Consider the following 12,546-nt stretch of genomic DNA (forward strand, 5'->3'; position numbering starts at 1 on the left):
AGGAAGTCCTTGCTAAGGAAGTACTGTGAAATGCAAATGGACTGGTAGGTCTGGGTGTTTGGGGGGAGGGGTTCAAATAAATTTGCTCTCAGTGGGGCTGCATCCCCAGCAAGGAAATCCACGAGATTTCTGCCCCCCACCCCCCCACACACATCCCGACCCAGTCTCAGCAGTCGGAGACACTCCAGGAGATCCAAGGGGGGACCATTTGGATCCTCCCGCACCTCTACCGCAGTCCATGTTCTCATCTCTCAAGCTTCATTGAACCCCCAAAGCCAAGGTCACTATTTGTCTCCAAACAAGTCCTGTCCTCTCAAATAAGGAAACATTCAAGAACTCTGAAAAGTGCTTTTAAAAAGTTCACTATAGAAAAGTCCCCTGTTCAAGCTGAATTGAAAAAAAAAAAATAACCATCATGGCCAAGATGCCACGGAGTTATTTTAGTGATTTCTTATTAGGCCACAATCATATCATTTCCAGCAAGTATGGAGAGAGAGGTGGTGCTCTCCAAGTAATGCTTAACCTCCTAATTCTGAAAACAATGGGTTCTTCTCCAATAGGAAGCCACTGTGGTTGCTCCACTGTCCACCTGAGAACTAAGGCCCAGCTCTTATCATCTCACACATGATACCCTGCTTCTTCTGGGGGTTTTCTGAGATCCCCAAACTGAGTCAGAAAGAACAGTGGCTCTGTTTACCTGTAGGAGCATTTGAAGTCCTTAATACTACTAATAATTAATACTAATATTTTGCTTTATGGTTGCAAAGTATGGATGAGCTCATTTGAATCCAGAGAAAATCCTTCTGTTGAACAGTGGATAAGTGAGGAATCTAAGGCTTATGAGGGAGGATTAGAATGACTTGTCCTAAAGCTATCCACTCCCTGTTTCTAAATATAGTAGAGACACCATTCTATCATAACGAGCTGCCTAGTTTCACAGCCTCATATCTCAAACCCATCCATTCACCCATCTATTCCTCCAGCACCATCTTCCTCTGAGGAACCATCTTAGACAGTGAGCCAAAGGCACTAGAATACCAGCCTGTATCAAGTTCACATTTCACTTGTAAGAAATTTCCAATAAAAATGTAACAAATTTAAAAAAGGCAGCATTATCACTCAAGCAACAACAAACGCCTAGGCATACACACAGCACACCTGCAGGGTTGATTCTAGAATGGCTTGATTTTGAGGAAGTCTCACCAGGGACAAGGATCAGTTGCTGGCGCGTGTGACTCCCATGACTCTCTGGGATTGCACACAGCAGTCTGGCAGGACTGAATTTAGACTTCTCCTGGGGACCTTGACCGTGGGGCTGTGGGTCTTTTAAGTTGCGTGATGAGGAAAGTACTAACCACATCCCTGCAGTGACAATGAGAGGGAGCTAAGATTTCATAATGAAGTGGCTGAAGCACCACTCTCTGCTGCATCCTGACAGCTCCCTTTTCTCTGTCACTGGCTGGATCTCAGCCTCGCCTGTTATAGCAAGTGGCAGCAAAATAAGCCTCGTGAGAATGTATGGTTGGAAACCCACCAGCTGCTCTGGCATAACAGGGGGCTGGAGTTCCAGTTTCTTAGGTGATCATGATTGGTGGATTAATTTCCTTAAGCACAGGGCTGTAACTGGTTTCCATGGAGCTCTGTAGGACACGTATTTGGTTCAGAACTCCTTGGATACTAAAGACCAGCTTTTCAAATCTATCTAGCACTCTATCTAGCATTCCTGAACCCAAGTTCTAGGGCTGTTAGAGGGTTAGATGAGTTAATACATCACACATAATACCTGGCACATCGTACACACCAAATTTCGGTTGATTTCTTTTGACTTGGTATTTTGGCAAGTTTCTTAAGTCTTAGTGCCCCAGTTTTCTCATCTGTACACAGGGCATAACAATTGTACCACCTACCTCCTGAGATAGATGGAAGGGTTGAGTAAGTTAGTGTATCCTAATGGGTGTAGTAGTTCCTCAAAAGGTAGGTTCAGATCCTATCTATAGTGATTATGACCTTACATGACAAGAAGTGTGATAAGATTAAGATCAGGAGAGGAGGATTTTATTCTGGGTTATCTGGGCAGCTTGAAATGCAGTCACAGGTACTCTCATGAGATTAATCATAACAGAAGACCCGTGAAGGGAAGTGGAAGGCAGGGGGGCAGCAATTGGGGTGATGGGGCCAGAAACCAAGGAATATCTAGAGCTACCAAGAGCCTTCAGAGGGAAAGCATCTCTGGCAGCTCCTTCATCTCTGACTCCAACCCCAAACTGAAAGAGGACATATTTCTGTGCTCTGAAGCCCCTAACTTGTGACTGCTTCCAACAGCAGCCACTGGACACTAACGCATATATCTGGCACCTTGGCACACAACAAACCTTCATTGTATTATTCAGTTTGTCTGGAAGTGAGTAGCTCTGTTTTGATGAGATTATTAGTAAGTATTGGACATATTTCTCCCATCTAGGAAATTAGGCATCGTTAGGAGTGCACAAAGGGGGTGTTTTGTAGAGGAAAGGCCCGTGGAAGGAAGCAGGTGAGGGCTCCGGAACACTGGACTCCAGGTTTGGAATTTAAATTGACAGCACTGTAATAGAACCACTACTAGGCTTATTAAAGCATAGTCTAGCCTACATAGTCTGATAAGACTTAGAATCTTTAATTGTCCAAATGGGGTCAAGACTTAGAATATTTAATCATCCAAATGGGGTTTTGGCCGGTCAAGGCATGACTGGTTCAACTTTTCTTCTTTGATTTTTTTTTTTTTTTTGAGTGGGATATACACTTTAATCCCATAGGGACACATAATCCTATTTAGATTTTCTGGACAATGGTTTCTCTCCTTATATGCACATAGCTTTGAATTCCCCAAGTGCCTGCTGTGTTTGAACCTGGTCCCATTTGTTTTTAACTCAAGGAAAAACATGTTCACACCATCGAGAAACATTCAACACACAAAGTCCCTGGGGATTCTGAGCTTCTGATCATCCACAATCAAACCTGTGGTCCTGAAGCCAAGGCCAGGGATGTTGGCCAGATGCTACTGGGCCTCTCAGAGGGTTGAGGAGTAGAGGCCAGGCATTGGGAAACAGGGCTGTGAGATCCCGGGAAACCAAAGTATAGGTAGATCTCTCTGGGGCTCCCACACCCCTGACAAACCACCAGCAACCACATTCATGATTTTAACACCATTGCACAGAGAGGCCAAGAGTTTGACACATTTTGGCTCTGAGTCATCCAGATCCTCAAAGCTTCCCCTACCCTGAGATGCCACAATACATCATACTTCTCTTGATCAGTGGGATCTGATCTTTTAGAAATCATGCTGATTTTGTTTTCTTGTTCCATGTTATTGAATATGATAGCCATTAGCCATGTGTGTGTGTGTCTGTGTGTGTGTGTACTTATTTGAGAGGCAGAAAGTGAGGAAGAGCAAGAATTCCCATGCTCTGGCTTACTCTTCAAATGTGTGCAACAGCCTGGAGGCACTGGGAATGCCATCCAGGTATTCCATCCACTTGGGTAGCAGGAATCCAATCAGTTGAACCATCACTGCTACTTCCCTGGTCTGCAGTAACAGGAAGCTGCAGTGAGGAGTCAGAGGATCAAACCCACGTGCGGCTGGCGCCGTGGCTCACTAGGCTAATTCTCCGCCGGCACACGGGGTTCTAGTCCCAGTCGGGGCATCGGATTCTGTCACTGTTGCCCCTCTTCCAGGCCAGCTCTCTGCTATGGCCCAGGAGTGCAGTGGAGGATGGCCCAAGTGCTTGGGACCTGCACCTGCTTGGGAGACCAGGAGAAGCACCTGGCTCCTGGCTTCGGATCACTGTGATGCGCAGGCCGCAGCGCACCGGCCGCGGCGGCCATTGGAGGGTGAACCAACGGCAAAAGGAAGACCTTTCTCTTTGTCTCTCTCTCTCACTGTCCACTCTGCCTGTCAAAAACAAACAAACAAACAAACAAACAAACAAAAAAACAAAACAGGTGTTCCAGCATGGGATGTGGGCATTTTAATCTCTATGCCAAATGTCTGTCCCTACGTGTGGGTATATACATGCAAAGTAACTGAAAATTAATAAAAATTCAAATCGGTAAAGTTTCCATCACCTTGTTTGCATTAGCCTCATGTGGGAAGCTGCTATGATATGTAAGTCCACTTATCCTCATTACTTTTGAGCTACAAACACTATAGGCATTAGCAATGACCAAATCTGAAAATGCAGACACCAATACCCATGGAAATATACACACATCATGGAGATTCTACCTGTTTTCCAAAAAGTAATCATGTCACTTTTCAACTCTTTTTTTTTTTTTTTGGAGGATGTTATTTATTGTAAGACATCATTTTTATTAAATACACTGTAGTACAAGAGACTTTCCATGTCAGGTTGAGAGAAGCTGGTCACATGATAAACAAACAGAACTTATTTTTTTAACACTGTTTTCAGGTGTCACTTTGAAATCAGCCAAGATGCAGTGGATCTTAGTAAAGCAATGGACCTCAAAACAGATTGCAAAACAAGAACTGGTAAGTATTGGCACAGAGACGTCACATTCAAAGGAAAGTGAACCAAGTGAAAAGATAGCTCGAAATACCAGGTCACGATTGGAGGGGAAGTGTATCTGCGGAGAGATATTGAAATGTGTGTGTCTACAGCCTGGATATATACAGACATCTCTCCAGACACAGAAGTAAATGCTGTTCCTCATCTCTAGGCAGATTTGTAAGTCCTAGGGAATGATCAAGGAGCACAGGGAGTTAATATTTCACCATAATTTGGTCATTGGATACGGGATTACATATTTAAAGTCCATATTTAATTCAGAGACCTTAGATTGAAAACATTTCCAGCTGGTTTATACGTTTTTAAAGCAAGGGTAAGATACACAAGCTGCAAGATGTAGGCTTTTACATTGCATTGCAATTCTCCCCAATTATTTTCGTTTTTCTCCTGTTCGGACCCACGACCACTGGCAGCTTTTATTCCACGTGCTCTAGTACGTTGAGTGTTCAGCCAACCTTCACTCGGAATCATTTTTGTGAATGCACAGACCAAAGAAATAAAATAAACATGGACCTGGCCTAGAACACACAGACTGACAAATGACATCCCATCCTTTCCTGTTTGGTCTCCTGAGACGTGTGTTAGGATGGCAACACAGTTGCTGGGCGGTGGCTGTGAGATTCACAGTGTTTTGCCTGCAACACATATACATTTATATATATATATATAATTTTTTGCTTTGTTTGTAATGAATGGAGCAACAATAAATAAATAAATACATAATTAAATAAATAAAGGTCAAAAGAAAAGAAAAGGAAGAGATGCAAACACTAAGAATATTCAAGAACCTCTGACTTCAGCAGTACTTGATTCATCTCAGCCCTGACAGCCAGAGAGTACCCCTTCCTGAACCATCATTTTAACTAGAAATGCCTCCCACCCCAATCCTTGAGAACGACGTTTGAAAGTCATGTACAGGCCATCACCACCTCCAAGTCTCCACGTTCCAGGTATGTGTTGTGAAGAATTGGCTTTAACTGCTACCCTAGACACCTGTGGAGTTAGGTCACTATCCATTCCTCCCATGAGACTTCCCCTAACAATGAGATATGGGTAAAATAAATGCGAACATTGAAAATATAAGTCCTCAAACCAGGGGAGAGGAAAATACCACAGAGGAGCAGGAAGAGGGCAGGTGTATCCATGCAGTCACTTTGAAATGAGATTCATTTATGCTATTGGTATTCTAGCTTGTCCAATCAGCAAAAGGCGAGGTGGGAAAAAGAAGTCCATTCTTACTCAGGGAGCCCTGTTGTCATAACACATTGCAAAAGGTCAGCATTTTCCACTGTCAGGTCCTGTTAGCCACACTCTGACATGGGGATTCCTAAGAGCTTCGCATTTTTGCTGTGGCACCCTGGATTCTCCCATTGACCTTCCAGTGACCTTCACTGGTCTCCCAACATTCAATTTGGAATGCTTGGACTCTGAACACAAGTGTAAAGGGTGCTCACAGTGGCACAAGGTGAGCGTAACACAAAAGTGTCCAAGAGACAACAAAAGAAATGCATTTCCTTTCCCAGGTCTTCACATAAGGAGCTCTCTTCAGTCCACATTTGCCTGTGCAAGGACCCAGAGAAAGGACTTGGTGTGGTGGGATGGCTTTCATTCAGTTGTTTTGGGAAGCACATTGTCTTCCATATGTCTTCCAATGCAGGACTGCACAGAGTTGGAAAGCAGGATGGGGACCTACCCACGTGGAGGATGGGAGCACTTACCACAACATGACATTGAAAAGTTTTGGTTAGTCAGCAGATTTTAAGCAACTTACTCATTAGTGCACCCTACTTATAATTATCTCTACTAATGTGTGCCTATAAATTTATACATAAACACACACACTATATATGTGCATTTGCATATGTATAAATCAAGTATTTATAACACATATATAAATACATGGAAATACTACAGGTAGTGCTGATGTGAACACACGGATAACATGAATTCGGATACAATCCTTTATAGTGTAGCTCAAGGAGTACTCTAAATAAGCCTGATTATGACATTGGTTCAGTGTACAAGGACTGAGCTGAAGCTAAGAGCGTATCTCAGCTGCTTGGCTTCACACGTGTTTCCTCTCGCTCTTTCAGCTTCGCATCCTGTCATGCATTTGTTAGCATGCTTTCTTTCCTGAACTGCTTGCTTGTATGTTAGGGTCTCCAGTGGACAGAACCATGAATTTCAGAGCCAGAGGACTTGGGTTAAGTCTCAGTGGTGCTGGAAACCAGACCAGAGATTTAACGCATTCCTCTGAGCCTCTCCAAGTCTTCGTTTCCCCGCTATAGGAATAAGTTGCTAACCCACGCCAAAAATGTTTGGAAAACCACTTCCATTTACAATCTGTAAATGGCAATGACCATCAGACTGGGTTGGAGCTGGAGAATTGGATTTGTCACTGCTACTCTCATCGTTTCTAACATATTGATGGCAGGCCATGTTGGGAGATCCTTAACATTTTAGAATAGGAGGCTCCTGTGGGAAAAGGGGTGGTGGAGAACCGTGATGCATATCCCAGGCTATTCTGTGGCCCATTCAGCTACTTTCAAAGCAATCGCAAAGTCTTCCAATGTGCGACGTCTCTGAACTCAGCACACACTCTCCAGACAACAGAGGGAATGGTAAGTATAATCAGCAATACAAACAACTATAAAACTTTGCCCTTGCATAGAACCTTACCTTTCAAGACCTAGAGGGACTTGTCAGAAGGTTTAAGGAGAGTTTTTGTTTTTTGTTTTTTTTTTTCTTTTGTTTTGTTTTTCTTTTTGCTTTTTTTTGCCTTCAGAGGAAAACACAAAACTGGAATGGAACACTCTCATCTTCCTGTCTGCCGTTCAGCAAGCCTTTGCTCTCAAAATGCACAGCCCAGCTTGAACTCCATCCCTTTGCTCTTCGATAAACTAAAACCCATCACTTGCAGCGTCTTGCCCCAGAGCAGTCAGCCAGCCAGCCCGACACACAGAGTGACTAACCTGTGTGGATTTCCAGGTCATTGCTGTTGAAATCTAGAAAAGGTTTTATACAAATCTGCCCCTGCCTTCCCCTTCCCAGAGTTCCACAGTGTGTTAGCAGTGCCGTGGGCCCTTGGTATGATATATACATACACGCATATATCATGGAGTATGGCTTTCATTATATTATGATGTGATTTCCGGAGGGGTTGTTGTCACTGGCAGAGAGCAAGTGACTCAGTTCCCACAAAGGCCAGCACAGACCCTTCAGGGACCAGCCCGGTCGTCTTGTCTAGCCCTCTCAGTTGATGCTACCGGGTTTCTTTTTGTTCTCTGTGAATTTACACTTCGGGGTTACGGAGAACTGGCTACAAAGCCTGCAATGGAAAACAAGGTGCTCCAGCCATGAACTGGCACAAGCAAAACCGAAACAGAGCCCCTGAACCTTCCGAAATGAACGCCAAATAAAATGACCTCGGATGAATGAAAATCACTCCCTTTCAATCTGGCTCGAGTTAGAAAGATATCAAGTTTAGCAAAATTCCCCTCACAGAGGGTATCAAGTTTTCTTGAGGAACAGAAATGTCTGTCTTCCATGGTAGGACTCACCATCCCAATCACTGTACATTTCGATTTAAATGTATACCTCTTTCTGCAAACCCATCAACTGCGCCCGGACGCACACCTGCAGCGGTCGGGCTGCTGCGCCAAATTTTGTTGTTTTTGCTTTCGTGATGGAGTGAGGGAAACATAACCGCACAACTGACAATGGTACACGTGCAATGAGAGCCCTCTGCCAACCAGAGCCCAGAACAAGGGACACAGAACGTGAACGCACGTGATGTCCCCGCGTGAGGGTTCCTTCCCCTCGGGGATGGATTCTGCCCTTCCCACAGTCCCACGGGTTCGATTGGAGGAGGAGATCCCTTTCGGGGACCATAGTCATTGAAGCCCATCACCACTACACAATGCAGAGACATGGATCCTCAGCGCATGGAGGCCAGCAGCGCCCCCGAATGATACCAGTCATGCCTTTTACACACCTGTGCTCTCCCTAGCTGGGGCACCACATCTGGAGCTGTAGTTCCTGCACACAAGATATTAATTGACGAAGACCATGCACAATGTTGCTTGCACAGTTAAAAGGGTGGGTGAGAGTGAGGGGTTGGGGTCAGGGAGAAGTACTATCTGAGAAGTTCAATGTTAGAGAAACTTGCCTCCGAATTGAGAGATTGTCTTATTTTTTTTTCCAAGTCCTTGGCTTTCCCACCTGACCCTGAAATGATCTCTGGACAAGAATCCACCTGTTTTCCACTGAACTTGACAAAGGCTCAGTGGATAGCACTTGAGGAACAAACCAGTGCGATCACCGAGACCAGTAAGGACAGGACAATGTCTGAGCATATGACGCGCTGTCTTGTGTCTCGTGGAAGCCGCCCGGTCTGTGGACCGCACGCTAGGATTTCTGGTGACGGGAAAAGAGTAGTCCATGGCACAGAGTTCAGCCGTCTATTACTCCTCAGAGAGGTCCTCAGAGGACCATGCCAGGCACATCCCTCCCAGGGAACGGCTGCTGGGCTTTTTCCTAAGTCGGAACTGATGCCAGCTGATGCCAATGGTTGTGTTTGTTGCTCCCATACTGCAGTTTGGCCCGAATCTCCTTTCTCTCTGCTTTTAAATCTCACGTAGGAAAAGGCATCCCAGATTGAACACAAGTCTTCCTTTTCACACACAGGCGTAAGCCATCCAAAACCAAGAAGAACAGTAATAATAATAAATAAATAGAAGTGAATCCATAGAAACTCTCGATGTCTGTACAGCAGAAGTGACAAAGTGTAAGTCAATTATTTGTTTTCCCTTTTTTTCATCCACATCAAAGGCAGGAATACAACAAGGCATTGTTAGTTGTGGTGGGCAAACTGGAGTATCTTTTGATATCACAAATCAGGTTTGTTAAGGCAGAGTTAATAGGAATGCAGAAGCCAGATTGATTAAAAAGAAAGGGTATGGACTGTGAAGCAGGGAAGACCCAAAAACTGGGAAGTGGAAAAGAAAAAAGAAAGGAATAAACCAAGGGGGAGAGAGAGAGAGACAGAGAGAGACAGAGAGAGAGACAGAGAGAGAGAGAGAGCGCACGAGCTAAAAAGAAGTCGATATTGTGTTTATGGATGGAGAAGTCCACATTGCTTCCCTCTGAAAGCTTCTTGGGGTCTTTGCTGTGAGCACTGGCAGCATGAAGGGGAGCAGTTGGATGGCATCCAGCGGCAGTTGAAAGATGTTCATCCTCTTGGCCCGTCTGAGGAGTGTGTCGGGAACGGTCGGTCTTGGGGAGAGGGCCCTAGCCTAGAATGTCCAGGTAGACTGGAGATGCCTTGGCCAAGTTCTGAAGGAGGGTGTGGATGTCCTTAATGCTCTTCCTCATGTGGGGCTCTCGTTGCCAGCACCCCAGCATCAGCTCATACACCTCCTGGGGACAGGTGCGAGGCCGCTGCAGGACCCGGCCCTGAGTGATGCATTCTATTACCTGGATGGAGAGCAGAGACAGGTCAGCCACAGAAACAATGCAAACACAGTGCAAAGGGGGAGCCGGAGAGGGGGCTTCTAACAACTGATGCATAACACACACAGATCTTTGGAGGACATTGTGATCAGCAGGTACTAATAGATGACATGCCGTGATCCAATCAGAGTGAAGAGTTATCATTGCTCTGTGTTGAGTGACCATTGCTCTGTGTTGAGTGACCATTGCTCTGTGTTGATCATTGCTCTTCTAGGCCTTCTTAAAACACACATTAAATTGTTGGGCCAAGAGCTACTCAGCTATGCTAAGGAGCATGAGAACCTAGTCCTTGGGTATAACCGAATAGTACTCCCTGTTATCCAACCCCTCTGTCCTCAACCTCTCTCCCCTACCCTTCATCTGCAGGGGTGGGGAAACTTCTTTCTGCCAAAGACCGTTTGGATATTTCATTTCATTTCATTTTGGGTGTTTCATCACTTGTGAAAAACACAAAATCATCAACCTAAATATTAGCCTGTGGTCGATTTACTGAATTTCAAGTCCCGCCTTTGGGTACCTTGGCAGGGCCAGATCAAATGGTTTATACTGGCAGGAAAGTCCCCACTCCTGCCTGAGAGAGGGCTTTTTATTCTTAAGAAGCCCACTTACTGTCTGACTTTCTCAGAAGGAAGAGAACAATTAGTATAGGTTGTTGGCATCGAGGTTAACTTGATTGGTTTTCCAAGCTACTTTGGTTTCACGACAGTGGTAGAGGAATATTTATATGAAAGGTTCCTAAACCTCCCCCTGGAAACCTCAAGTGTTTTACAGGACTGAGACAGATCTGAATCACTTCTGGCTCAAAGAAATGAGCACTCATTCTAGATAAGGTAGAATTGGATGAAAGACAGACATGGGCTTATAAAAGGTGTGAGATGCCTGACTGAGAAGCCATGCCTCAAATAGATAAACGCTTAGCTCTCTGCTCCACGGGGCTCATATCTGTCGTTTCAACTAACTGCAGATCAAAAATATTCAGGACAAAAACATGCACATTTATGTAACATGTTTACATTCTGGTCGGTATGATAAGGAAGCTGGAGGTGACTTGAAGTACGTAGGAAGGTTACATAGGTAGGTTATTTGCAGGTCTTGTGCCACTTTAAAGGAGGGACTTGGGCATCTGTGGATTTGGGTATACCCTGGGGGGACTGGAACCAACTGCCCACAGATAACACAGGATAACTGTATTTGCAAAAGGTTTAGGATATAAAAGCAAAATGCTTGAGTTTTTCCACCAGAAGTAAATGTTCCAGTGAGTTGTGCAAGAATGAAATAACCTTGAAATGTCATTGGAAGAGTCCACCCAAGATAGGCTGGGCTTCAATGGTGCTAGAAGCTACACCTGCTGGTAATTCATTAGGCACAAGGACGCATCAGCAACCATGATGCTCATTTTCCTCCCCACATCTTAACTCTAGGAGGACTGTACCCTGGCTATGATACTGAGGGGCACAGCATGCTATTTGGGAAGAGAATTGATCTCATGCACACATGAGATCAGGTTCTGACTTCTCACCCTGGAGAAGCCCCCAGCTCAGGGCTTCCTCTGGGGTCCCAGCCCTCTGGGACTCCTCCCGGCAGACCCATCACGCACCTCGTTGTTTGACAGCTGGTACCAGGGCTGTTTGCCGTAGGTGAAGATCTCCCACAACACGACCCCCAGGCTCCAGACGTCACTCTCGGTGGTGAACTTCCTGTACATGATGCTCTCCGGAGGCATCCAGCGAATGGGCAGCATTGTGTGGCCACCGACCTGGGGGCAAAGGGGTCAACAAGGAGACATCAGTCACCCCAGGGGGGGAGGGTCTTTCCTTATTTGTATTGATAAATTTTAATTGATTATAAATACATTAAAGAATTTATGATTTCTTCCCATTCACAATCAACTGATACAGAGTGCAGAGGAAGGTGAAACTATTTTCATTAAAGGTTTATTTATTTGCTTATATATTTGAAATGCAGAGTGGCAGAGAAAGGAGGAGAAGGAAAGAGAACAAGACATCTTCCATCCACTGGTTCACTCCCTAGTGCAACAGCAAAGTCTGGGCCAGAGTGAAGCCAGGATTGAAGAACTCCATCCAAGTCTCCCACACAGATGCAAGGACCCAAGCACTTGGGCCATCTTCCACTGCTTTCCCAGGTACATGAGCAGGCAGCTGGATCATAAGTGGAGCGCCTGGGACGTCGGTGTCACAAGAAGTGGTTTAACCTCCCCCCTTCCCAATGCTGATCCCATCGTCAAAATACTTTAAAAAATATTATTTGAAATTCTCTTTCAGAATGAGAGAGGAACAAAGATGATAGTTGATTAGGTAGATTCTTTCCTTATATATTACCATATATCATCTATCTATATCTATATTATATATCTATATATACCTATATATAACCAAATAGATAGAAACCCTTACCCATACTTCTTGGTTGGAAGAAGACTCTGCACTCTAATTAACAAGATAACTGACCATAG

The 12,546-nt window shown here is 44.8% G+C and overlaps 1 protein-coding gene across 3 annotated transcripts in view; it reads right to left on the bottom strand.

The window, feature by feature from the left end:
• Positions 1–9,851: 9,851 nt before the first annotated feature.
• NTRK2 (neurotrophic receptor tyrosine kinase 2) overlaps positions 9,852–12,546 on the bottom strand; it is a 374,642-nt gene continuing 371,947 nt past the window's right edge. For all 3 annotated transcript variants that reach the window (XM_062207127.1, XM_062207126.1, XM_062207125.1), the window contains 2 exons: positions 11,671–11,829; positions 9,852–10,037 (listed from right to left, as the gene is read on the bottom strand). In XM_062207127.1, coding sequence (XP_062063111.1) covers positions 9,852–10,037; positions 11,671–11,829 — 345 coding nt within the window. The remainder of the gene's footprint in view (positions 10,038–11,670; positions 11,830–12,546) is intronic.

This window comes from Lepus europaeus, chromosome 12 (genome assembly GCF_033115175.1).
Source record: "Lepus europaeus isolate LE1 chromosome 12, mLepTim1.pri, whole genome shotgun sequence".
NCBI classification, from domain to species: Eukaryota; Metazoa; Chordata; class Mammalia; order Lagomorpha; family Leporidae; genus Lepus; species Lepus europaeus.